General features: G+C 37.0%; 8 protein-coding genes across 8 annotated transcripts; 2 read left to right on the forward strand and 6 right to left on the reverse strand.

Moving 5' to 3' along the window:
• Positions 1-4,189: 4,189 nt before the first annotated feature.
• MONOS_7789 (putative ubiquitin-conjugating enzyme, E2) lies at positions 4,190-5,283 on the reverse strand. The gene is made up of 7 exons (XM_067878140.1): positions 5,214-5,283; positions 4,996-5,148; positions 4,925-4,946; positions 4,847-4,860; positions 4,753-4,797; positions 4,580-4,689; positions 4,190-4,476 (listed from the first exon to the last, which is right to left on the reverse strand). The coding sequence occupies exons 1-7, from the start codon at positions 5,245-5,247 to the stop codon at positions 4,378-4,380; spliced, it is 477 nt and encodes a 158-aa protein (XP_067726574.1). The 5' UTR covers positions 5,248-5,283; the 3' UTR covers positions 4,190-4,377.
• A 63-nt stretch (positions 5,284-5,346) lies between these two features.
• MONOS_7790 (putative MIT and Peptidase C2 domain containing protein) lies at positions 5,347-10,874 on the forward strand (the record flags this gene model as incomplete). Its single annotated transcript, XM_067878142.1, has 1 exon — positions 5,347-10,874. The coding sequence occupies one exon, from the start codon at positions 5,347-5,349 to the stop codon at positions 9,943-9,945; it is 4,599 nt and encodes a 1,532-aa protein (XP_067726575.1). The 3' UTR covers positions 9,946-10,874.
• Positions 10,875-10,916: 42 nt separating this feature from the next.
• Positions 10,917-13,025, reverse strand: MONOS_7791 (uncharacterized protein). Its single transcript, XM_067878143.1, has 5 exons — positions 12,900-13,025; positions 12,806-12,848; positions 12,656-12,683; positions 12,078-12,574; positions 10,917-12,012 (listed from the first exon to the last, which is right to left on the reverse strand). Exons 2-5 carry the CDS (start codon positions 12,821-12,823, stop codon positions 11,251-11,253), a joined length of 1,305 nt encoding a protein of 434 aa, XP_067726576.1. The 5' UTR covers positions 12,824-12,848; positions 12,900-13,025; the 3' UTR covers positions 10,917-11,250.
• Positions 13,026-14,869: 1,844 nt separating this feature from the next.
• MONOS_17639 (uncharacterized protein) lies at positions 14,870-16,647 on the reverse strand. Its single transcript, XM_067870577.1, has 4 exons — positions 16,509-16,647; positions 16,363-16,437; positions 15,806-16,299; positions 14,870-15,741 (listed from the first exon to the last, which is right to left on the reverse strand). The coding sequence occupies exons 2-4, from the start codon at positions 16,430-16,432 to the stop codon at positions 14,965-14,967; spliced, it is 1,341 nt and encodes a 446-aa protein (XP_067726577.1). The 5' UTR covers positions 16,433-16,437; positions 16,509-16,647; the 3' UTR covers positions 14,870-14,964.
• Positions 16,648-18,566: 1,919 nt separating this feature from the next.
• Positions 18,567-19,543, forward strand: MONOS_7792 (uncharacterized protein; the record flags this gene model as incomplete). The annotated part of the gene is made up of 2 exons (XM_067878144.1): positions 18,567-18,680; positions 18,935-19,543. The coding sequence occupies 2 exons, from the start codon at positions 18,567-18,569 to the stop codon at positions 19,541-19,543; spliced, it is 723 nt and encodes a 240-aa protein (XP_067726578.1).
• Positions 19,544-19,818: 275 nt separating this feature from the next.
• On the reverse strand, positions 19,819-20,343 carry MONOS_7793 (uncharacterized protein; the record flags this gene model as incomplete). Its single annotated transcript, XM_067878145.1, has 1 exon — positions 19,819-20,343. One exon carries the CDS (start codon positions 20,341-20,343, stop codon positions 19,819-19,821), a length of 525 nt encoding a protein of 174 aa, XP_067726579.1.
• Positions 20,344-22,529: 2,186 nt separating this feature from the next.
• On the reverse strand, positions 22,530-23,762 carry MONOS_7794 (uncharacterized protein; the record flags this gene model as incomplete). The annotated part of the gene is made up of 1 exon (XM_067878146.1): positions 22,530-23,762. One exon carries the CDS (start codon positions 23,760-23,762, stop codon positions 22,530-22,532), a length of 1,233 nt encoding a protein of 410 aa, XP_067726580.1.
• Positions 23,763-24,159: 397 nt separating this feature from the next.
• On the reverse strand, positions 24,160-25,722 carry MONOS_7795 (uncharacterized protein; the record flags this gene model as incomplete). The annotated part of the gene is made up of 1 exon (XM_067878147.1): positions 24,160-25,722. One exon carries the CDS (start codon positions 25,720-25,722, stop codon positions 24,160-24,162), a length of 1,563 nt encoding a protein of 520 aa, XP_067726581.1.
• Between the last annotated feature and the right edge of the window lie 168 nt (positions 25,723-25,890).

Genomic DNA, 25,890 nt, shown 5'->3' on the forward strand with positions numbered 1-25,890 from the left:
CTTTTGCATCTGTTCTTTTCGAGACTGGAACAAACAAAATCCAAAAATCATTATCAACTAATAAACTTCGACAATGATGATTCAGTTATTATAATAGTGTGATTTATAAACCCGGACTTTTTTTAAAAATTCATATTTCTCGACGAATTTAGAAAATAATGTTATAATAATTAACACAATTATGCATTAGTGAATAACACATCTAGCCATATTCAAATTTTTGATAATTGTGTTGTATTGATGAATAAATAAATAATTTTTATATTTGAAAATCTGACTTGAACAATTTTTCTATTTTAATAAAACGATTCAGCTCATCTTTTATGCACACAACTTATTTTTTCTATGCAATAAACGATTCTGGTTATTTTTTATTTTCGGAAATTTGCTCCTTCTGAAGAAAAAACAACTATCATTTTTGAAAAATCATTATCAATGGGATTACTATGAAAATATTTTTTGCAAAACACAAGAACATCCAAGTGGATTTAACACGTGCAATAATAAATATGACAGTTATATAAAATTACTTCATTTTTGAAATTAAAAATGATTTTATATTCATTTCAATAATGCAATTAGTTTTCATAACTGATTATTTATAATAATCATTTTCATTGAAATTATTACAAAATTGTGTTTTATGAAATGAATATAAAATCATTTTTAATTTCAAAAATGAAGTAATTTTATATAACTGTCATATTTATTATTGCACGTGTTAAATCCACTTGGATGTTCTTGTGTTTTGCAAAAAATATTTTCATAGTGATCCCATTGATAATGATTTTTCAAAAATGGGTAATTCTTTTTGAAAAGTCGCAAATGTTTAATTTTCGAATAAATCAAAATTTTCATATTTTGCTCAAATTGATGTTGACATATACCAAACTTCGCTAATATAGAATCTATTTCTGGATAATGCTATTTCAAACATTCTTAAGAAGATTTGTGAGTGGAAACATATATTTGAGCAAAATATGAAAATTATGATTTCTTTGAAAATTAAACATTAGCGACTTTTCAAAAAGAATTACCCAAATGATAGATTTTTTTTTTCGTCAGAAGGAGCAAATTGCCGAAAATGAAAAATAGCCAGAAGAATATGCAACAAAGAAAAAATGAGTTATACAATCGGTGGAAAAAGCGGTCGTTTGTGGGAAAAGCTGTAGTTCAAGTTGTTTGAAAAGAAGAGTTTTTGGAAAAAAACATAAAAATTAGAAAGAATATGAACATTCACACCAGTGAAAGTTCAACGAGATATATTTTTTATTTATCTACTGGTTATAAGACAGAAAAGTTCTCTGAACCTTCGTAATTTTAACAGCAGTATGAACAAACTGCTGTTATCAAAAATACTTTTCGCGTTGAATAATCAGAAGAAATAACTTGAATATAATGTGATTTGTTCTGGAATAGCTGTTTGGAAACAAATTTTGATCTTTTCAAATGAAACTTTATCAAAAAAATTTTGGATCGAATGTGTAATAATGGACGCTACAAAAAAAATCACTCCAAACCTTCTTTATCGTTTGAAGGCTACATCCAACTTCCGAAAATATTCATCTCCATCACAAAAGATCTTCGAAATATAAAAGAAATATGCTGTAACGTGGAAAACTGCTGTAGGATCCAAAGCTATCTCAAACGGAGCATGGGAAAGAGGAATAGCGGAGACGAAAGCAAATCGTGAAGTGGGGAAAATTGGACGCCCATCAAAATTACAAGCAAACAACGGGAAAGAGTTGAAAACCAAGTCATTGCACTGCTGTCTGAACAAAAAATTATCAAAGTGAAGGACATTCAATCGATGGTTTTGCATGTTGATCTTTTTTTTTTTTTTTTTTTTTTTTTTTTTTTTTTTTTTTGATAACTTTGTTTTTTTGATCCAGGAAATTTTTTATTCAAGTTGTGAAAGGGACGAAAAAGGAAAAAAGTCAATTCGAAATACGCCTTTGATCTCATAAAAAGAAGCTCAATATTAAAGGCATGCATTTCCAGGCTAATGGAAATTGAAAAAATCCGTGCGCAATCACCAGAAACAATTCGTGAATGGTTCCAAAAGTTGTCTTCCATGATTACAACGAACAACATTGATTCCACAGGCATATACAACTTTGATGAATCCTCAGTTCGTGTAGGTGATGGAACAGAAAAACTGGTAGTCTGCCTCAAAAACCAAACGCCGCCTTCTCCTCCGACATTACCAAAAAATTGAAAATGCAACTTTATGTGTTTGCATTTGTGCCGAAGGGTCTCATCTTCCACATATAATAATATACCCACGAAAAAAATTCCACAAGAGTTTTCTTTTTTATCATCATTTAATATTTCTCACATAGGTTCTTCGTCAGGTTGGACAACTTCGGAAACATTTCGATTTATCATGATTCAGAAATGGATTCCGTTGATTGTGAATAAACTGAAAGTGTCAGAATCCAAGGAAGCTCTGTTATTGCTGGACAATCACCATTCTCATTTTGACTCGGAGGTTGTTTCGTTTGCGAATCATGCACTAAGAATTATTCAAGATCGAAAAACTTTAATTCGAAATCGAAAATATTTATTTCAAAATCGAAAAAGAAGATAATTTGTTCAGAATTTCAATAAAAGTCAAAACCAAAAAAGTTTTATTGACACAAATGTTGATAATTGCAAATGTCTATTTATTGGAAATGTTTTTCTTTTGTTTTTAACAACTGTTTTCTACGATATAGGCTGATATTAATCGATTATTTTCTCATTTTGAATATTGAAAATGATATATTTTATCAGTTTCCAATGCAATAAATGAAATACAAAACATTTTATTTTCAGAAAATGAAATGAATTTTTGTATTTTTGTGGACAAAACAAGATCATGAACTATTCAATCACTTTTATTTTTTGCAAAAATTCCTTGTAATCTCCTGAACACATGTGAAAAGTTTAATTATTACTCAGTTTTATCCTTATTCCACAATTTCACACAATCAAACACCAAAAAAAACATCAAAAAATATTTTTCAAATTGAAAACGACAAATTTCTCAGATCTATAACTGAAAGAAAAGAAATTGACATGATTTTGAATTTTGAAATTTTTTCAAATTTTTTGATGATAAAGAATTTTCGATGTTGAATTAAAGATTTTCGATCTTGAATTAAACTTTTTCGATGTTGAATAATTTTTGATATAACAATATCATCATCGAAACCTTTCCTCCGAATATGACACACCTTTTTCAGCCGTGTGACAATTGCGTGCTTTCTCGATTAAAACTTGTTCTTCAAAATTAATTTGTTCGACCAACAAATTTAACGACTTCTTCTTTCAGAAAAGCTTTGGCAGATGTGTTTCCAGAAGCTTTGTCTGCTGCAACTTCTCCTTCTGAAATTAAATCGGCATTTTTCAACACACTGGAGTTCATCCTGTTGCTGCTACTTCTGTGTTATCCAAAGTGTGCGGCACAGCTTTGTCGTCAAAATAATCATCTTCTTCATATTTATCCACAATAGAATTGAAGAAAAGCGTATTTGGAGATTTTTCTCCAAAAGAAAAACAACAATTAAAAGAAAAAAGTCAGCAAATGCCTGCAATTGAGATAAAGAAAACAGAAATGACAGATGAAAAAGCAATTGCAAACAAAGAAAAAGGAGAAGAAGAAGAAGAAGAGCAAAACGAAAGCGATAATCGGAGATAATGAAAAAAAGAAAAATTAGACATCGAAAAAAAAGAATTGATGATAATTATGTTTACGGAAATGAAATCAGTTGCATATACGTAGAGGAGGGAACATTAACTTTTGATCAGAAAACAAAGTTGAGAACAAGAAAAAGGAGAAAAATTGAAGACGAATCCGATTCAGATATTGAAACCACAACAATTTGAATGGATCAAATTTTATGTAGAAGTTGATGTGAATGAAGATATTTATTTTTTCAGAACTGCGAATGTCTTATTTTTCCAATTCACATATCTTTTAAAATTAAAACAAGCTGTTGATAATAAAGTTTAATACCTTTTTTCCATTTATTTATTCATATATCTGTTCGACAAGTAATAATTGTCAAAATGCAACATGCCTAGGGTCACATCAAAAGAATAACAGGGTAGAAAACTTTCATAATTTCAGTTCCTCCAACTACCGCTTTTCCCACCAACGACCGCTTTTTCCACCGATGGAAAACAAAAGATAATTTCAAAAAAGTTCAATCTCCAAATACAACTGATTTTTTACAAATTGTCGCATTTGAAATGAAACAATGATAAAAGTCAATTCAAAATGATGCTTTAAAAAATGGTTTCACAACAAAATTAAAAAAAAAAATATTTTGAAGTGGAGTTTTTGTGATCTTTTAAATGAATATTTCCTTTTTCAATTTTCATTTATAAGCTTTACGGAGGTGGATTCTGTTTCGCAAATTCTCTAACATTCTTTTCATAGGTTGCTCTATCATCACGATAAAGCTCAAAAGCAGGTCGTTGGGCGGGATCCTGAAAAAATTTTAAAGAGAAAATTAAAAGTTTAAAAGAAAAAGTACATTATTAAATTATTATCATGGGAAGTAATTTTGAAGAATTATAAAATGAAACGTACAGCAATATTCGGATTATCTAGCAAATCTTGAATTCCAAGTAATATTGTTTTTATTGTAATTGAAGGACGCCAATCTTTGTCCTCATTCAAAATTGAAAGACAAACAGTTCCTTTAATGAAAGGAAAAATTACATAAAAATGCTTCATAAATAAAAAATTTAAGAAATAAGAACCAGATGGGAAAATATTTGGATGCGGAAGAGTTGGAGTGAAACGGCCTGAAAATTAAAAGTATGATTGTTAATTTTTATCAAAAATAATTCAAACATTTTGGTGGCTTACTAAAATGAGAATTTGAGGATTTTAAAAAATAAAAAAATATTGCAACATATGAAAGAGCAATACCTTGGATAATCCTCGGTAAATTCTGGAAAAATTTCAGAACTAATCAAATAAATGAAGCAAAACAAACACACCCATTGTCATCCTATATAACCCACCTTCCCAAATTGATCCTGCTTTTCCGGGGATGCCACAATTCCACTTAAATAGATTAAGTGATCCATCAGGATTTTTTTCTGGTCCAGCAAAAAACCCAATTGGTCTTTCTTTTCTTATTAAAGATCGCTCTATCAACAGTTTTACAAAATAATAATATGGATATTAAACTTAACATTACATATTTTAGCCGTACCTGCAAGCAAACGAGTCTTTGCTATTCCAGCCATCGAAAATCCAAAATAACAAATAAAACAGCAATTATTATGGTTATCATTCAACCATTAATTGTTTTAATAGCATTTTGTGATTTTTTATCAATCAACAGTATGCCACCAAAAGTTGCTGCAAATCCCAAAGCATTACCAAAGCTTAAAGAAAAAGCAAACACGTCATCTTCAAGATCAACAAATTCAAGACCAAAACAGCCTTCAAAGACATTAAACACTGTTTCTTCTGTTCCTTCTTTAAAGAAGCATTCAATCTCTTCACCTCCAAGAGTTGAAAAGCACCAATCACCATTTGAATCAGACTTGCATTCATCTCGTCCTTTAAAGAAGCTGACAAAGCCAGTTGGTCCAAAATTTTCTCAAACTAAATCAAAGAGTAATTTGACATCTTCTTCTGTGTCTGCTTCAAAAACAAATTTACAAAATCTTTCAAGTTCTTCTTCCCGAGGCAAGGTTTTATCTCCACCAAGATCATCTTCAAACACTCAAAACACTAAACAGCAAAATGATGCTTCACGGACAAGAATTCTTTCACCTCCACGGACTCTTTCAAAATCAAGTAGTACTTATATCGAAGACTCAACTACTCGAGCAAGAATACTCTCACCTCCAAGATCTGGGACAAATGCCTCAACAGCAAATTTGTCACGCAAACCTCTTACAAAGCCGATTGCACCCAAATTATCCGAGCCGAAACAGCGATCATATGCTACGCACACAACAACTCAAACATACACAACTACAGTTATAACAACTCAGTCTGTGAAAGCACTTCCAAGATTGCAACCAAAGCAGACTCAAAAAACTTCGTCCTCAAAGTCTTTGTCTTCTGCATCTTCGCTTCCTTTGCTTTCTCCGAGAACATCAGCCGCAAGAAAGTCGACTTCTCATTTGACAAGCTCATCGTCAGATAAATCACTTCATTCAAAATCTAATTCCTCATCATCTGGTGCTTCTTCCTCTTCCTCTTCATATTCGTCCTCACACTCCACTGGTTCAGTTTTGCAATCAAGTGCAGCAACACCAGCTGAGCAAATAGCCCATCAGCCACGCCGATCGCCAAGCAGACTTCAGAATGCTCCAGAAATACGTCTTTTGTCCCCACCTGCGAAGGCTCAGCATGTTGGACCAATAATCCCGCCTCCCCCGCAAGTGATGCGACCTCTGCCTGCCATCACAATCAAAGCACCGCCCAAATCGAGCCTTCCTCCGCTTCCGTCCTTTGGCAACTTCTCATCCGAAGAGAAGGCTGTTCTGGAGGCATCGTCGCATCTCAACGGCGCAACCTATCCAATCTGGAAGAACTCTCAGCACGCCATCAACCCTGCTGCCGAGGATGCTGCGCTGTTTGTGGACTCTGTTCCTGTTCTTCTGAACGAGAAGCAGGCGAACTTGGGGTGTGTTCTAAGCCGTCCAGAGAATCTGTTTGAGTGCCAGAGAGAAGAGCTGGCTGTGTTTGGAGGGTTTTCGTGGCGGCAGGGCAAGCAGAGCGTGGTGGATGACAGCTCTGTGGTAATGTCGCTGATTCTGATGGGCTACGCCGAAGAAAGACTACGTCTGGCTTTCCTCACGTCGAATGTGTACCCTCAAGTGGAAGGCAAAGGGAGTGTGGTGAATCCATCTGGCAGATACTACCTGCGCTTCTTCTTCAACGGCGCCTGGCGCTGCTGTGAGATTGATGACAGGCTGCCGTGCTATCCACGTTCATCACCAAACTTTGCTGTTCCGAAGGCAGAAACTTGGAAGCGGCAGCTGTGTGCGCACGCGATGGGGAAGAAGGAGCTGTGGATGCAGCTGTATGAAAAGGCCTATCTGAAGATACGGGGCTTTTCGTATTCCACGTTTGACCTGCCAAGTGCTGAGAACATCCACTTCATCGCATCCTGGATTCCTGAGCTGTGGCGCCTGGAGGAGATTCCGGGGGGAGACAGAGATGACGATGATGATTACAATAATAATAGAGATGGGGGTGAGGGAGAAGAAGGAAGAGGAGGAAAAATTGTTAAAGCAGACATCACAACAGAAGAAATGAATAAGTTCTGGGAGCAGCTGACAGAAGGATATGCGACTGGGATGCTTGTGGCGGTGGCAAGCACACGTCCTGACATGAGCGATGGAGTAGTGGAGTCGACAGGGCTTGTGGTAGATCACGGGTACGGAATACTCGATGCGAAAGACGTGGGCGGGGTGCGTGTGCTGAAGATGCGCAATCCACAGCTGGGAATCAGCGGCGGCTGGAGAGGAAAGCTCTCAGCGACTGACGAAAAGGGATGGACATCTGCACTCAGAGAGAGATTCCACTATTCTCCTTCAGATGCTGCTCAGAACAACAACGGCATCTTCTTCATCCGCTGGGAAGATATGCTGAAGTACTTCTCTTCATTAAGTGTGTCGCACAACCCGCTTCTGTTTCCCTGCCAGGCACACTTCCATTGCTTGTTCTCGAAAGAGCTGCAGTTCGATGCAGAGCTCCTTCGCACGCTGTCTGCTCCGCAGTTTCTGGTGAGAAAGGAAAAGCACCAGAAATACTGGTTTCTTTTGCAGCGGCACTGGGAAGATGCAGAGGGAGATGAAAGTGAAGAAGATGACGTGGACAACACGACCGACCCAGCTATTGGGCTGCGGTTCCACAAGCACCTGATAGAAGACGAGAAGCTGAAGGCAGCGGGAAAGCAAGGCGAAGAGTGCAAGCGGCCGAGACGGCTGGACGAGCCTCCGAGTGTGTGCCGCATAGCGGATGTGGTGAACAGGGTGGATCCAGTGATGTATCGGATGTGGATGTATTCGCTGGAGAAGATCGAAGACAGCTACGAGGGATACTACACGATGATCGTGTCGATGATGAACGCTCCGAAGAAGAAGCGGGACTTGAGATTCACAATTTCTGTGTATTCGAACAGGGAAATCGCTGTGTCGCGTATTCCGCTTGTGCAGAAGAATGAGTGCACCATCAGAAGCACAACAAGACAGCAGCCAATCATCCGCGGGCTGTCACCGCAGACTGGTACACACCTCATTTCACGCCCTTCGCAAAGGATCAACCTCCCCTTTGCCTCTCCTTCACTGTTCTCATCATCTCCTTCTTCATCACCTTCTTCTTCGCCATCTTCGTCTTCTGCATCTTCCTCTGCTTCTGCGAGTTCAAATGAATCATTTTCTCTTTCTCCTTCTGCCAGTTCTCCGTCTGCCTCATCGTCGATGCTGTCTTCCCTTCCATTCGATGCACAATGTGCTGTTTCTGGTGATGGCTCGTTTGTTTCCTCTCTTTCTGACCAGTCGCCTTTCCTTCCGTTCATCCGGGCAGCACAAGTTCTGTTTGCACCACAATTCTCATTGACACTCACACCGATGGATCCATTTCCTGCAATTGAGAACGAATTGAGTGCGAGTTCAGAGGCAGGCGATGCAGCTGGGAAAGGAAAGGAAAAGGACAAGGAAAGCGGAAGCAGCATGAAGAATCCGTTCAGTCTGGTTTCACAGCCACATGCGCCAGGAGATATGTCTTTGATTGCACACACCGCTTCCTCAGAGATCCAGTTCTATTTGGATGCTGAAGAGATGGACAAGCCCGCAGAAGATGTTGTGAAGCCAACGGATGCCTCACCGTTCTCAATGCGAATGGCAGAAAAACGCTATTCGCCTTCAACACAGATGTATCTCTTCCACCAGTCAGCTGCACAGATGGTGGTGCCATTCACTCCCTTGAAAGAGAAAGAGGCCGAAAAGATGAAAGGGAAAGAGAAAGGGATGGCGAGGCATGTGCGTGTGATTGTGCCATCTCCTCTGCAGTGCATCGAAATGAGTGTGCCGTTCGATTTGACGTGTGTTCCACCACATGGTTTTACGCTCTCTGCGACAGAGTGCTTGCAGCCGTGGATATGTGCCAAGCACGAGATCAGGTGGATGGGGCAGCTGGGGAAGAAGCTGAGCAACGAGCTGAAGGAGAAGCTGGCTGGCGAGAAGGATGGCGAAGGCGCGGAGCAGAAGACAAACCCGCAGCAGATCAGCAGGCGGTTTGTGCTGATTGTGGTTGGGGCAGAGGGCGAAGGGAAAGAAGGAGCGGAGAAAGAAGAGAGAAAAGGAGACGATTGCAGCATCTTTGTCCAGATGATTATGAAGACGGATGCGATGGTGCTGTACAATCCATACGTGAAGGTGTTCACACTGAATGGCGCTGACATCACAAAACAAGAAGAAGAGGAAGGATTGAAGAGAAAGAGCTACACAGAAAGTGCTAAAGCGGATGGAACAGGCAGTTCAGGCGTAGCTGATGGAGGTGGAAGCTCTGGAAGCTCTGAGGCAATGAGAAAAGAGCAAGAGAGCTTTGAAAATTCAGTGTTTGCGCTGCTGAAGAGGCTGACAATTGCAAACAAGCCACTGAACAAGAAGCATCTTGTGTTTGAGTCTTCTGTGTCGTCGAATCGGAACTATGCCCATCGCTTCCCGCTGGGTGTAGATTCTGCCTTTGGAGGGCCAGATGAATGTCTGCACATGGGATTTCCAGCTGGTGGGGGTGTTGTGAAGTGTGTTGAAAGAAAAATGGAGACAGAAATGAATGAAAAGCAAAAAAATGATGATGAAATGTGGAAAAAAGGGTTGTACTTGATGGAGATTGGAACAGCTTTTGTGGATCATATTGATTTTATGGCATTTTTATGGTCGATTGAAGCACAGCTGAAAGTGTATTCGTTGGATTAATTGGAAGGTGAACATGGAGACTATGAAATAAACACATAAATTATCTGATAAAGCAAAGAAGAAGAAGAAGAAGAAAAAGAAAAAGAAAAGTGAAAAACAATGATTCAAACTTGTGTATCGAATGAAGGAAATACAATGCTCATTTAAAAAGGAACATTTATTTAGATTTTTTCATTTAAAGTTACAAAATGTATTAGTATCAATAAAAGTTTTGAATTCAGTTTTACAGTTATGAACATTGAATTATGCTTTGATCTTTTCTTTTAAATTAATTTTGTTTAATATTTCGTTAAAAGTCTTCAATTCTCGATATTTATCTTTGACTTCACATCTTATATGTGATAGACTTTATGCATATTTATTAATCTGTCTTTTTAAATTCAGAACAAATACTTTTATATTTTTTAATAAGTATTTTTGTCTGAATTATTTATTTATTTATTTCCATTTTCTTTTTACTTGTTTATTTGTTTTTATTTGATTTGTATTGATGATGCATTCTTTTCATCACTTCATGGTTGATATTTACAAGCATATCTATTTCTGATTATTTTTTTTTTTTTTTTGATTTTTCTGTCTTTGTTTATCGTACACAAATCATTTTTTTAAAAAATAGTCTTCTTTTATCGTTTCTTCCCTGTTAAAATTTCAACTTGTTCACCCCAAATTTTTCTGTTTCATCTTTTTAGCAATCTGTGTTGAAACAGATTGCTGAATTCTCTTGGCTCTATTTCCTGTAATTCAAATGTCTCATTTCAAATCATGTTAATTATGTTTTCTTGTCAATTTCAAAGTGAATTTTTTTATTCATTTGTTATTTGTTTTAGAAATCATGCTTTTCTATTATCTTTAAACAGAATGATTCTGATTAATATCTTTAAACCTTTTGGATCATTATCGAAATTGAAAAAAATTTTTCGATTGATTAACACTTTTTTCATTTTTGAAAGCACAGAAAAGGTTGGAACAGATCGTGGTTTGTTTCCAAAAAGAACAATTTTTGTGTTTGTTGCGAAAGATAAAGAGTATTTGGATTCGATGAAAAAAAACAGAGAGAGAGAGAGAGAGAGATATATATATATATAGATAGATAGATAGATAGAGATAGAGATAGAGATAGAGAGAAAGAAAGAAAGAAAGAAGAAAGAAAGAAAGAAAGAGTCTGTGTATGTGTGTGTGTTGCAATTAGAAAAAGAAAAAAGAAAAAGAAACATCACATTTTGTCAATCTGGATAAACCAGTGTTTTGCTTTAAGGTTAACGAAACGAAAATGTTGAAATTGTAGTGAAAACAAATGAAGATTAATTACAAATGAACACAATATTTATCAAAAACTTGAGACAAAAATGAAACTCCAAATCCTTTTTTGATCATATAACAGCTCAGCCCCACCACGCAATCCTCGTAACCTTCTTCTTCCATTCTTTCAAACACCTTTCGTTTCAATTCCTTAATTTTTGCGTCATCACATCCTTGTTCCATTTTGAATTTCAATCTCCAACATATTTCTTTGAAAAACCACAAACCTTTGTTAATTGTGTTATTCGATTTATCAAATTTCACAAGTTCACTCAAAACAACATCGAAAGCACTGCTTTTCAACAAGTCTTCAATTTTCGCTGCGCCATTGACCAATCGTTCAATCAGAAAAACACATTTGTCGCTCACTCTCATTTCTCTGTTCTTTGCCACTCGAAATATACGCACGATGCTGCCTATAAGAACAACAAATTCTTCATACCACAGTTGGCATGAGACAAAAATAATCTCCAATGATTGAAGCCATCTCAATAAAACTAATGTTTCATTACTTTTATTTCTTTTCTTTTCATTCTCTTTGATTCTCTTCCAATCAACGCTCTTCCTAAGTTCTTCCAGTTCTCTTATTGCTTCCTTCCAAAAATGCAGATCATTCACAATCATATCTTCCAAGTTGTCATCATATTTTAATCTTTTCATCAAAAAATCCCAAGCCGACTGATAGGCAAGTCGTGTTGGATTGCTATGCCCCTGATGATAATCGATAATTTCTGTGACTTCATTCAAATACAATTCTTTTGACAAAACCTTTCAAAAAAAATAAAAGCAAGAAAGAAATAATTATATCAGAAGGGATACGGATATAACCAAACACAACATTTCCTTATGCAACTCAAAGCCAGCAAAGCCATTTCCGCTTCTTTTCTTGTTTCTTCGTTTTCCTCCTTTTTCAATGCCACTTTCAAAAGGCAAGGAACACAAATAACAATCAGATCGTTTGTAATGAAGTCTTCAATCAATAGAAGATAGCATTCACTGAGATCAACAAGAATCTTCTTGTTCATTCTGTCTTTTTTCTGAAACTCTTCACAAATCATCTTCTCAATTCTTTCAGGAAGTAAAGAAAATTTAAAGCTTCCGCTCTGACATTTGTGTAATTCTTTGATATATCCGATGTGCTTCAACAACAAAAGCGCATTTTCCAAATTCATTTTCTTTTCTTCAATCATTTTGTTAATCTCATTGCACAGCTCCATTGAGAAAATAAAATCGAATTCATTCCTCTCCATCTTATTAAATGAATCATTTATTTCTTCAATTTTTTGTTTCTGTTCATCTTCATTGCAATCTTCCAACTGTGAAAGTTTCTCTAAAAAAATCAAAAAATCAAAAGAGTTTAAAACACTCATTTATTTATTTAACCATTCATTTCTTATAAACTCTGACAAACCGAGAAATATTTGTCTTTTTAAAGATAACTGTGAAATTGCAAGTTGAATTTAAAACAACAAAAAAATCATTTTCATGATTGTTGTGCAATATTCGCATCAAATGAATTAAAAAAACCAAATCAAATATCTAACAACATTAAAGTCCATACGTCTTCGTGTTCCATCATTGATTTTGTCTCAAAACAAGCAAATCTGTGAAACAAAATAATCTTGTTTTTGTGCAAATTAATAAGGGAGATGAACCTATAATTTTCTTAGTGAAGATTTTTGATTGGTGATTTGCGACAGCCAGAGCATGTTTGAGCTGCTTAGGTGAATGGCTAAAGATGCGCCCATGCGAGATATAGCACTGCAGAAGAAAAGGAATTTTGCTTACAGATGGAGGAGCGAGTGGCTTTTTGCATCGATTGCTTACGAAAAGTGAATTGGTGGAGAAAACCAGCATGAAATATGAATTTGGTCATATATTGCAAAACATATGGTGCAACATCTTCTGCGATATTTTGAATGAAAAATAACACAAACAAGATGCAGAAAAAGCGAGCAGAATGTTTCTGAAGGATTGAATTGAACCTCGAGTTCATTTTGTGGGAAATGTGTCGCGCTTGGCATAACTATTGCGCAGGATTTATTTTGTGGAAAAGGAAAGGGAATTGGGGGATTGGACAATGGAGGAAGCGAGTTGAACGAAGCACTCTTCAGGCCTTAACAACAATCGCATTTGCCTTTTGAACGAAATCTGCTGGAATGCCATCAACAAATACTTACCGTTGAATTGGGTTTTGAAAAGGAGTTTATTTGGAGAATATAATCATTCACATCACTTCATTATCGGTTTTATAAAGGATTTTCTGCATTCGATGACTTTCAATGCCAGCTATTTGTTGTCCAGTTGTCTGTTTTTTTTATGTGGCAAGAGTCAATTTTGGAGAACAAGAAAGCCAGCTGGGCTGATAATTACCAATGCGTTGGAGATGGGAAAATATTTCAAGACAAAAAAAAAATTGGTTTGCCTTATTTTTTATTTCATTCAATTTTCTTTAAAGGTGTGTTTTCAATGAGTACAGATTGGGAACGAATGGAAATACCATAGAAAGAAATCTTCTTTTCATTTCGCAAAAGAGCCAGAAGCTTTGAAATTATTCTTGTTTGGATTGCATTCAACGATGATGTTTGTGACTTCTGCCATCTGTCTTGCATACTGCATAACCTGACAAAGCTTAAGATGAGCTTGAAAGAGAGAAAAAGCAGTTTTTTTGTCTTATTTGTCGAGAGCGTTTGGCAGAAGCGACTCTTTCATCAGGGCAGATGGGCTGGTTTAGCATTCACATTCAAAAGATAAACAACTTCTCATGTAATTCAACACTCATCTTTTTCTCCTTCTCCTTCTTCTTCTTCTTCCTCTTCCTCTTCTTCTTCCCCTTCCCCTTCTTCTTCCCCTTCCCCTTCTTCTTCCTCTTTTCCTTATACTTCCTCTTCTTCATCTTCGTCTTTATCTTCTTCTTATTCAGAATTCTCAACTTTATTTCCTTTATTTTTCTTTTCTTCATTTTCTTCTTCTAATTCAAGAAGCATTTCTTATTTCAAATTCTTCATAAAAAGCCCATCAACTCAAATGAACAATTCGATTTTGATTATTTTTTTTATTCTTCTCTCTTTCTCTCTCAATCTTCAATCTTTAAGGGATGCATCAAAACTCCCATCAGAATTTCTTCCTCTTCTCCGATTTTCAAATCAAACATTTTTTTGTTGCCTTCAGATGCTGCAAACGGATTGTTTTAACTTTTGGAATGGAAATGATGAAGAATGAATAAACAGGCAGAGGAAAGCATTTGGGTTGAATGTTTCTCTTCACTTGGATCAGCATCAACATCGTTGTTTGCTGTTTTTGTCGTCTTTTCAACATTCACTGATGGTTTCTGATATTCCTCGAAAGCGAAGGAAGCATTGAGAAAACACAATTTTCTTTTTGCCAATGAGCTGAAAAGAGGTTTTTTTGAGAATAACATGCAAAGAATGAATGAAGAATTTGTAATAAAAAATGTTTGTCAACTCATTTTTGGGAAGAACTTTGGTGAAAGAAAGAAGAAAATGGAGAAATTCATGATTTTTAATTATTATTATTATTTTCATTTGTAAATAAAAAATTCAATTTTTTATTGTTGTTATTTCTTCACTTCATTTTGATGAATCTGGATAATAAATCACTAAAAGCAAACATATGAAAATAAATTTTTGTATCGTTTTGTGAAATGAATGAAAAATGAGAAAATTGAAAATAAAGAGTTACAAAATACAATGTATTTCTTCAAACATAAACAAAATAATCAGAAATTTTCAACGATAGTGTATGATAAGGTCGTGCGTTTAAAATCTTTAAAGTTTCATGAAAGCTGGTGATGGTATCTTCGTATCCTTCTTCCTCCAGCTTTTCAAAAACCTTCCTTTTCGTTGCCTTTCTTTCCTCTTCTTCCCTTTCATCTTTATTCTTTTGTTTTAATTTCCTTGAAACATTCACAAGGAATTGGAAGCAATCATTCATTATATCTTCATTCAATGTTTGTCTCTGGATCTCTTCCAAAGCAGTATCAGTAGCACCACTTTCCAACAAGCCTTCAATTCTCATGTCTCTCCTTTCTGCTGCATTTCTCAAGGAATAAATGCACCTGCAACTAATTTCTTCATTATTCCCTTTTGCCGCTCGATATACCTGAACAATGACTCCAATAAGCATTGTAATTTCTTCATTCTTCAATTTGTTTTTGTAAATATAATAATCCAATGTTCGCAGCCATCTCATCAATGTAAGCTCTTCTATTATATCTCTTCTTCTTCTTCTTTTTCCATTTTCTTCTTCTTTCCTCTTCCAATCAATACATTTCATCAACTCGCCCAATTCTCGCCTTGCTTCTCTCGCAAAATGCAGCTCATTCATAATCATTCTCTCCAAACTTCCATTGAGCAGTAATCTTTTTTTCAAAGACTCCCAAGCACAGTGATAGGCAAGTGGCGATAAATTTCTGTGCTCTTGATGATATTTGATGATTTCTTTGATCTTGTTCAGATATTGATCTTCATCTATTTTCTTATAAAAATTAGAAATAATTAAAATATCAAAAATATCAAAAAGGAAATAAAAATGTTCATACAATCAAATATTCAATGTAATTCAAAGCGAAAAAAGCTATTTCAACTTCTTTCTGAGTCTCCTCTTCTTTGTCTTTGCTCGAGGCAGCTTTCAAAAAACAAGTTGAACAAATTGAAAGCACTTCAGGTGTGAAGCTGCAGCATAGAAAAATATAGCATCCACAAAAATCAGCTAAAAGCCTTTCATTTTTCCCTTCATTTTTCTTTTCTTCTTCAAGAATCATCTTCTCAAATCTTCTTTTCAATTCAGAATTAAAAAAACCACGACTCCACATGTTTTTCAGGGTCTTCAAATATCCAGCATGCTTCAGCAGCAAAATTGCATTCTCCATTGACATTTTCTTTTCTTCAATCATTTTGTCCATTTTGTTGAATAGTTTTTTTGTGAAAATTGATATAAATTCTTTTATATTCATTCCATCAACTATTTCATTCATTTCTTCTATTTTCTGTTTCTGTTCATCTTCATTGCAATGCTCCAGTTCACAAAACAATTCTTCAATAAATTTATTTATGATGGAAAGCGCTGAACACTCAAAAAATAGTAAAATGAACAAACTTGAAAACTTATCTTCAAGAGACGGCTCCTGGATATCATCATTGGATTTGTCTTCATCACACATTTCCATTCTGTCTATAATTAGAAAAGATCAATTCACAACAAAATTTCAAATGAAAAACAGAAAAACAAACAGAAAAACAAACATTGTTGATAATTGACAAAACTAAAATATAATTGCCAAACTCAATTCCTTTGCTCAGTAAAAACCTGCGTCAAAAAAGAAATCGCAAAGAAGCTGCAATATTGGTCGTATTTAGCCAAATACAAAAGAGTTTATTTTCTGTCTGATCGAACCAACAATAATTCATTTCATCGAAATGGATTGAATTTCGATTGAAATTTTTGAACGTATCGAAAAATATCCCACATATCTGGAATTGAATTAAAAAAAAATATCTATTTTAACATTCTGAGTGGAACAAAGAAGGGGAAATTGTGTTCTTTTTTTAACGTTACAAAAAAAGTGACAAAAAAGCAACAATTTGCACATTAAACTGTGCATTTAAACATTGTTGTTAATTAAAATTCAAACATAAATATTGCACTTATTTCCCTCACATTTAGAGTTATCTGGATGCTTTCCTTGTCAGAAATGATTTTTTCTGTTATTTCAGAGTGTTTGCTTGTTTCCGTGAATGTTTCAAATTTGAAGTGTTGAGAAAAGTTTTGAGATATCAGGATGATTTTGATATTTGTTCGTGACTTGAGTTGGCCATCCAGGCTGAAGGAAGATTGATGGAGGGAATCAAGCTTTCAGCAATTCGCAGTTTTTTTGATGATTGGGCGCTTGATAATTGAACGCATAAGAGACCTTATCAAGACAACAATGGACAACACTGTTGATCGGGCATTGAAAGAGATTCAATTACAAAAGGCTTTGAAGCTGTTTGAAGATGAAAGAATTCGAGATGGCGAAGGAATATTGATGCAATATGCGGAACCAAGCAGATGCAGAATTTTGAGTACATGGCATAGGTGTATTTAAGGTCCTTTTCCAATTCTTGATTATTCTTTAAAACAATATGATAAATAAAAAGCATATTTAACAACAAAACATTTGTATGGACTGGAATTTTGAAATTCTTTTCGATCCTTGAGAAAAAACTATTTTTAAAAATCACCCATAAATCTGAGTAATTTTTCAAAATTTTAATAAAAAATGATAATTTTAAAATAATAAGCTGCTAGGAGGTCATTTATTATTATACATTCTTATTATATTAATTAAAATTTGAGAAAAAAGCATTTACAAAAATAAATTAAAAAAATCAAAATTCTTTGATCAATCCCACAATTATATTTTGAATAATTAAAAAAGAAAATTTTGCTTTTCTGAATGATATACAGTATTAATGTTTCATATTATAACGTTATCGTTGCTAATTATTTTCAACCTTTCATAGAGAGATAATTACCTGCAAAATTAACTCAGACTGCTTTCACTTTGCTGCATTAAATTTCAAAGATTGTTTTTGTTTGTATTAATTGGTTTTCGATCTGCATAAGATGCGATGGATGATCACTATTGATTGTGTAAATTTTTTGTAAGGTTTTAGCTTTTTAAAGTACATTTGATATATTTCTATTTACATTTTTTTTCCATTTTTAAATTTTTTTTCAAATGCGAAAGATAATTGTTTTCTTTTTGTTCATTTTCAGTCACTTTTCAAATTGATATAGCTATTATTTATATAAAATGAATAGATTTGAAATATTAATACTTTAATATATAATTTAATATTATCAATAAAAAATGTGTAAGAAATTTCTTTTACTCCGAATTCATATAGTTATTTCAAATAATAAATACCAAGAGCTCTCTTTCAAGGCATATTCTTTCAAATAACTATTTCAATTATAAGAGCTCTCAAAAATAACAACAAAATTTATGATAATTCGATGATTACTCTATACACAGTCAACTTTATTTCCTTTTTCAAAAATAGCATCACTCCTCCTCATCATCATTATTCCATCTCTCTTCCTCCCTCATCCACCGGCTGCAGAACGCGCACTTTGTGTTTGTCTTGTTCCAGCCGCTGAGCAAAGTGATCAGCGCCGTCCAGGAACGAGTAACCCATCTCATTGTCGATGAAGCATATCACATCCTCGCCCCTTCATTCCGCTCTCTTTTCGAATCTTTGTGTGAAAATGCTCCGAAACTAAGGTGTGTTCTGGGGATGACAGCGACTTTGAACCGGATGGACGATCCGAGCGGGAGGAAGATTGCGGAGCTGTTTGCGAACACGCTGTATGCGCAGCTGCATGTGCAAAAGCTGAAGGAGCTGAAGGAGCTGGGGCTGTTTCCTCCGGTGGTGTGGAATTGGGGTTTTGAAGGGAAGAGGGGAGGGAGGTGTGCTTTGTTGGGGAGGGAAGGAGGGGGAGGGAGGGAGATAGAGATATGTATTTATTTATTTCGATAATATTGAGATTTATTATATTGATGATGATGATGATGACTTGCTTTATTATTTGTGGAAAATTCATCTTACACTTTCAATTTTATTTATTTCTTTATCTATTAATTTTTCATTTATAATTCAATTTTTTTTTTAAATAATAAAAAAAGAAATATCTTGAGATTCTGCCTCCGATCTATCAGAGGAAAAGGGTTTCGTCATATGCACAGATTCTCTCTCAGCTCACATGGAGTGTCGCAGCCGCTGGAGTCACATTGGAGAAAGTGATGAACTATTGCAGAGCACCTTCAATGAATCAGCGACAGTTGTCAATTGCTTCGTATTCTTCTGCTTCTTTTTCTTCTTCTTCCTCTTCGTCTTTTTCGTCATCTTTTTCTTCTCAACCAAACACCTCACAGTCATCATCTTCCTCTTCCTCTTCTTCCTCTTCTTCCTCCTCCCCCTCTCCCTCTTCTTCTTCTCACTCCTCCTCTTCTTCCCTCACCCTCTCCCTCTCTCAGCTCGCCACCATCCGCGACAGCACCCGCCTCTTCCTCCACTGTCTGGCTCATTTTCTCTCGCGCGTCTCAATGGCTGCACGGAAGCAGGTTTTCTCCACACTCATTCCGATTCGCATCTTCGATGCAGGAACGGCGGTGCAGCTGAACAGAATCGCAAATGATATTCCACCAAGAAAACACATTCTGATATTTTGTTCTTCGTGCAAGTGCTCAGACGAGACAGCAAGGCTGTTTGGGGAGAAGGTGTGGGAGGAATGAAAGAAAGAAAGAGAGAGAGGAGGGGAAGGTGGGTTTGAAGAAAAGGGGAGAAGGTGAAAGGAAAATGTTAATTTCTTTTGTTTTTTAATGTGCTCTTGCTATTCGAATGAGTAAAAGGAGAATTTGAAAACATTTTGATGCTTTTGTGAATCAAATGCTTTTCAATTGTATCAACTTTATTTTTTCATGTTCTTTTGTTCTATCCATCTCTCTCTCTCTCTCTCTCTCTCTCTCTCTCTCTCTCTCTCTCTCTCTCTCTCTATCTATCTATCTATCTATCTCTCTCTCTCTCTTTCTCTTTCTCTTTCTCTTTCTCTTTCTTTCTTTCTTTCTTTCTGTCTCCTCCACTGCTCCTCTGGTGACATCTCCATCGTCACTATCTCAAATGCCTTCGGATCCTTTCTGATGTTATCATTCACAATCTCTCTCAGATCTTTGTTCTCTTTCTTTGCTTTTCTCCATCGAATGGTCACAATGATTGTGTCGCTCTGATGAATCGTAATAAATCCAATCAGATCTGTATCATTTGTGTTATTGCACAAATCTCTTCCATATATTGCATTACTGCGATTGTAATTGTCTTCTCGAAAATCAAATTGAAATTGTCTTTCATTGATCTGAAACGTGATGTTGAAGCATTCAATGAAAATATCATTCCCCACACTTGCTGTGTTCGCACTGAATTTCATCCCCGCAAATGTGAAATTCAATTCTCCTCTTTCCTTTATTGCCAGATACACCCCTCCTCCTTTCCCATTGACGTAGCTGCATTGACTGACTTCGGACTTAATCATCTTCATTGATCCTGATGCTCCCGATGTGAAGGATATTTCCCTTTCTTATTTTCTTGTTTCTATCTTATCTTCTACATTCCATATTGATAAAGAAGAAAAGTTATGATTTATATAGTTTCAAGTTATCATATTTGTATAATAATTATAAAAAAAGATAAGCAAACGTCCATCTGCATTCAAAATGAATTTGTGATTCTATCTAATAATGCCGGATTCATATAGTTTCACATTGCATTCATAAAGGCTTCATAATCCAACAACAACATTTAAACAAAAACATAAGATTATCTTTAACAATAATCAGTGCATAAAATTAACAAATAATTATATGTTTAATTTATCATTTATTCACAAGTGTATAAACCATCCATCAAACAAAAAAGGCAAAATTCTCTTTTTAATAATTCAAAATATAATTGTGGGATTGATCAAAGAATTTTGATTTTTTTAATTTATTTTTTTAAATGTTTTATTTTTTGAAAAATCATTAATATAATAAGAGTATATAATAATTAACAACCTTTTATCCACTTATTATTTTAAAATTATCAATTTTTATCAAAAATTTGAAAAATTACTCAGATTTATGGGTGATTTTAAAAAATTGATTTTTCTCAAGGATCGAAAAGAATTTCAAAATTCCAGTCCATACAAATGTTTTGTTGTTAAATATGCTTTTTATTTATCATATTGTTTTAAAGAATAATCAAGAATTGGAAAAGGACCTTAAATACACCTATGCCGAGTACATTCAAGTATGTTATTCGTTTTATGGTGAATCCGCTTTAAGTGCATTTATCTGAAAAGACTCTTGTTACGTTTTTTGGAAAATTCATCACCTTGGATCGTTTTGATGATTATTGTTGATTCTCCAAAATCAGCGAGGATTTCTAGACAAACCTTGAAGCCACATGGAAGAAGAAGAAACGAATCAAAAAGACAGAACAGACTACGATAGAAATGTTTGATTTAATTAAGGTGTGTTATCCAATTTTTGTAACATTTTTGTATTTTTTATTTAAATAAGAAAGAAAGATAGAAATCATCAAAAATTAAAATAAATGTAACATTTTTTGCAATGATGATTTCTAATTTTTTCCTTTCCATTCTATCTCTTTTTTTCTTTCTCTTTTAGTGTTGCACAGAAGTTCTTTTGACTTTTGTTAATAAAAAACAAATGGTTGGGAAGAAATGATAAAAGGCAGACTGCTTCAATCAGAAAGGCGAGAATGCGAGCATTTTTTTTTTTGAAAAATGGTATTTCCTCATTTTGAACTTCATATTTTTCTTTTTCTTTGTATTCTTTTCTTTGAAAATTTTTGATAGAGCGCAGTGAGACAGGTATTGCTCCGAAATAATGAGTTTGATCTTAAATTATGGGTGGTTTGAGTGAAAAACTTCGCCCTCCCAAATGACGTGGAAAAAAAGGCGAGATGAAAATACAAAACAATAACATTAAAAATTAATAATAATAATAAAATAATGCATTGTCCGCTTCACTTCACCACCGACTTCGCCTTTTGCCATGGTCTCGAAGACCAGAGGGCAGGGGACATAGCCCCTCGGAGCTCTCTCCTGCAGGCCGTGCAGGGGTCCGGTGAGGCGAAAGCTCAAAATGGAGCAGAAAGAAAAACCACTCTCGCTTTCGCGAGGCGTGGAAAAGAAAACTGCGTGTCCTTTGCTCTGCCTCCCGCTCTTCTACTGATCCAGCAGAGCTAATCCGCTCGCCACACGCTGTATGGACCAGTCTGACTCTTCTCTTTGCACTTTCTTGCCATGAATTAAAGGAGTAAGGTTCTTCTTAACGGTTTCACTGACTTTCCTGTTTGTCAATTCAGGTTATGTGTGCACTTGATATCTCTGGACGGTTTCTCTCTTTCTATCTCCTCTGCTATCTCGCCACTTTTTTCTCGTCCTATTCTTCCCAACATGTTTCTCTCTCGTTCTAGCACCCAGCCGCTCTGAGTCTCTCCATCCGCATTAATATTATTTCGGAGCAAATCCTGTCTCACTGCGTTCTATCAATTCGCAATAGAGCGAATATACGAACGCAAGGAGCAGGTTTGCTCCTCAATAATGAGTTTTGAAATCCCTCGTTCTCTTCTCTCCTCTGATCTTAAACCCTCCTGCCTAGCACCTTGTCGTGCGGCGGGTGAACAGAGGGACTGCGGATGAAGGTGCGGCCTCTATCCCTACTCCCTCCCCCTCTTGCGCTGTCTTCGGGGGGTTCTCGATCGGGTCTTCTGTACTTGAGCGGGCATGACAATTTGTCCTATGCTTCTCTCTCCGCGTTTCCTCCGATCGGTCTCGAGTTTCTTCTGCAAGGCAGGTTGTATGCCCTCCGCCAGCTCCATGATGCTGCGGGGAATTATGGAAGGTGTCTCATCACCCTTGGGGGGTTGTGCTATATCGTCCTCATGATGCGAACTCTTCTCTCGAATCGACCCTCGTCTCTTCGAATTCTTTCTCTTGCTCGTCTCCGCTTCTCCCCCAGATTGTGATGTTTCTTCAGGACACTCCTTTGTTTCAGATTCTGTATTCTCATTTGAAATTTCTTTTCCTTTGCTGTCCTTCTCCGACTTTCCTCCCTTCTCTGCCAGGGGTACTGGGCCACCGATTGTCTCCAGGATCCATCTCGTGTCCTGAACTGGGAACACGGTGTAATACTCCTGGGCTACTCTAGAGCCTGGCTCCCATCTCGCGTACGCATTGATTGCTTTCCAATCTGCAGCTTGTTGTCTTGCTAAGTGCGTTATCACAGCGTGTCTTATCGAGTACGCGGTAAATGTGTGGGGTATTCCGTTCTCTCTCAGGACAGCCACTAATTCTTCTTTAATCCTCTGCAAATTTGCAGGTTGCCTCTCCTTGATATCGAACCACACATGTTCGTCTCTTAAGGTTGTCTTTGTATAATCCATCCAGCGTTGGAGCGCTACAACCGCATCGATACGTGGGTTTGGATGCTTATTTATAATAACCTTAACAGTCTCTCCCCCTGAAGTTTTTGTTTGTACTTGTGTCTGGACTAAATCCTCTTTAAGTATCGTTGTCTCTCTTATCATTCTCTCCAGCTCTGTTGGTCTTAAAGCACCAAAGATCATGGTGAGGATGAGAGCTCTCCTCTGAATGATCTGTGGGTCCGTTATATCGTGGGTGACTTCCGCCCATTTTGAAATAATTGTGAGATCCCACATCGTCTTGTACCGTTTGCCATTTCTCGGTTTCTCTCCCACATTAGTCTTCAGATATATTTCTATGTCCTTTCGATCAATCTTGGTATCTCTCAAAAGGTTAATGGACTCCAGCACTTTCCGTACTGTCTGATTTATCACTCCACTTGAGATGTTCGTATTCGAGAGTGTTTCGATGAACTCTGCCATAATCCATTTTGCATCTTTTGTTGTGAGGGGGTCAGTGTCATCCATGCTCTCTCTATCTAGAAATTGTTTGAATCTTCGCAGCGCTCTCCACGTATCTCTTTCACTCTTCTGATTTCTAAGTATTGCTGCTGCTATGTCCTTCGCTCCAACGTGTTCTCCCCATGTTTAGAAGAGATCTCTCCCCTGAATATTCTCTTCTCCGGAGTAACGCCTATTACCTCTCCTGGGGGTAATTTCCAGCCTTCCCTTCTCATCTTCGTTCCCGGTATCATACACTCCTGAAAGGTCCCCAGGGTCATTATCGAATGCCCAGGCTGCAGCAGCGGGTTCCAGGTCTGCCCCCGCTAGGCTGGCAGAATCAGAATCGTCAGATCCCTCTGGGCTTCCTTCATCTTCTCTTTCATCACTAGTCCAATGTTTCTCAGGAACGGGTGGACTAGTACTATCTCGTTTTCTGGTGCTTCTCTCTCTCCTCCTTCTCACGGAGGATAGTCTCCAAGTACTTCCGCAGGACACCGGTGCAATTGGTTCTGAAATTATATCTTGTGTTCTCGGTGCGACTATTCGCAATATCTCCGCGACCTTCTCCCCCCTCAGTGCGTAGTCCGGCTTTTTCTTCATCCAGCTGAGAACATCTGTTTCCGTGTTCTGCTCTCCCGGGAGGTGTTCCGTCTGTATCGGAATGTCCAGGCTGTTCAGTTTCTTCTATAATGCTCTCAGTGTTGGGATGAGCGATGGTGCTCCACTTTTCTTCTGTATTGTCCATCTCGTGGACATGTTGTCTGTCTTCAGACAAATATGATCTATCTTCTGTTCTTTCAGCCATGCTCCCTTTCTCTCTAGTGTCCTCAACACTGCTCTGGACTCCTTCTCGTTTATCGCTAACGCGCTCTCCTGGGGGGTCCAACTCCCGTGGATATATATCTTCTCCTCTTTGTTCTCTGTTGGTATTGTTAGTACTGCACCCCATCCCAGCTCTGAAGCATCCGTTGTTAGCTCTGCTGGTCTGTTCCTTCTCCTTAGACACCTCGGTCTGTTCTCTCGCAGAGTTTTCCTCCAATGTGTTAGTTCTCCTAACATCATTGGGTTGGGTATCACCGTTCCATTCCAGACTCCGCGGGCTATTGCATGCCTCAGCACGTATTGCATACGCTTCATCCACAAGCTCGCTGGTGGGTGTTGTAATCTCACGAAATTCAACCTCCCGAGGAGCGCTGCTAAGTCCCTCGTCTTTTGTATCCTCCTCTTCTTTGCATGTGCTATCCATTTTCGCATATCCTCCAGTAGCAGCACTCTCTTCCTTTCTTGGTGCGTCACTTCCATCTTCTCTGAGTTCCACAACCAACCCAGAAACTCCACGCTCCTTGCGGGTTCCAACTTCAGCTTCTCCTCCGATAGTATCCAGCCCAGATTTCTCAGGAACTGGGCTATCTCCTGTGAGATCGATCTCAATGCATCCCTGTCTGGGTGCATGAGGAGAATTTCGTCCAGATATATCACCAGCTTTTCCTTCCACTGTTCTCTGATATATGACGCTGCCCGTCTCATTATCTTCGTGAATACTCTGTGCGCATCCTTTGCCCCAAATGGCATCCCCACGTAGGCGTAGCAGTGACTCTGAAAGCTGAAGCACAGATAGGGACTGAATTGTTCGTCCACTTTTATATGTGAATAAGCACTCGATATGTCGAGAGTGGTCATCCAATCGTTCTCCTCCAGGAGTTCCACCACCGTCTCCAGAGAATCCATCTTGAAGTGTTTTCCCTTTCCTACCTCGTTTAGAGCCCAGCAGTCCCAGATCTTTCTCCACTTTCCGTTCTTCTTTCGAACCATGAATGTCGGGTTGAACCACTTCACCTCCGACTCCTGTATGGGCTTCACCACTCCTTCCTTCAATTCCTCGTCCAAGAAGGATAAATAATTGTTCGTCATCTCCGTCGTCCCTCAAAACTCTTGTTTGTATTTTCTCTCCTCGAGTGAGATTGGGAACTGGGGACTTCTCCATCGGGCTTTTATACCACGGCTCACTCGTTTGTCTCCCCCAATCTTCTTCCACTCGCTCAGCCTGTTCACTAGTCTCCCAGGAAGTGGCTCCCTCGGTGGTTCAATCGCTATCCTCCCCTTCACTCCTGGCGTCCTGTGGCCAAACTGTATCTGTGTATTCACTTCTCCT

This window comes from Monocercomonoides exilis (assembly GCF_001643675.1).
Source record: "Monocercomonoides exilis strain PA203 chromosome Unknown scaffold25-1336746, whole genome shotgun sequence".
NCBI lineage: Eukaryota > Preaxostyla > Oxymonadida > Polymastigidae > Monocercomonoides > Monocercomonoides exilis.

Coding starts and splice junctions, on each gene's coding strand:
- MONOS_7789 (XM_067878140.1), bottom strand. CDS start 5,247: ATGGCTGGAATAGCAAAGACTCGTTTGCTTGCAG. Junction 4,947..4,995: donor GTTATATAGGATGACAATGG/GTGTGTTTGTTT, acceptor AAATTTTTCCAG/AATTTACCGAGGATTATCCA. Junction 4,690..4,752: donor TCCAAATATTTTCCCATCTG/GTTCTTATTTCT, acceptor CTTTCATTAAAG/GAACTGTTTGTCTTTCAATT.
- MONOS_7791 (XM_067878143.1), bottom strand. Junction 12,575..12,655: donor AAAAAGACAAATATTTCTCG/GTTTGTCAGAGT, acceptor TGATTTTTTTAG/AGAAACTTTCACAGTTGGAA. Junction 12,013..12,077: donor GTTGCATAAGGAAATGTTGT/GTTTGGTTATAT, acceptor TTTTTTTGAAAG/GTTTTGTCAAAAGAATTGTA.
- MONOS_17639 (XM_067870577.1), bottom strand. CDS start 16,432: ATGGAAATGTGTGATGAAGACAAATCCAATGATGATATCCAGGAGCCG. Junction 16,300..16,362: donor TCTTGAAGATAAGTTTTCAA/GTTTGTTCATTT, acceptor AATTTATTGAAG/AATTGTTTTGTGAACTGGAG. Junction 15,742..15,805: donor ATTACATTGAATATTTGATT/GTATGAACATTT, acceptor AATTTTTATAAG/AAAATAGATGAAGATCAATA.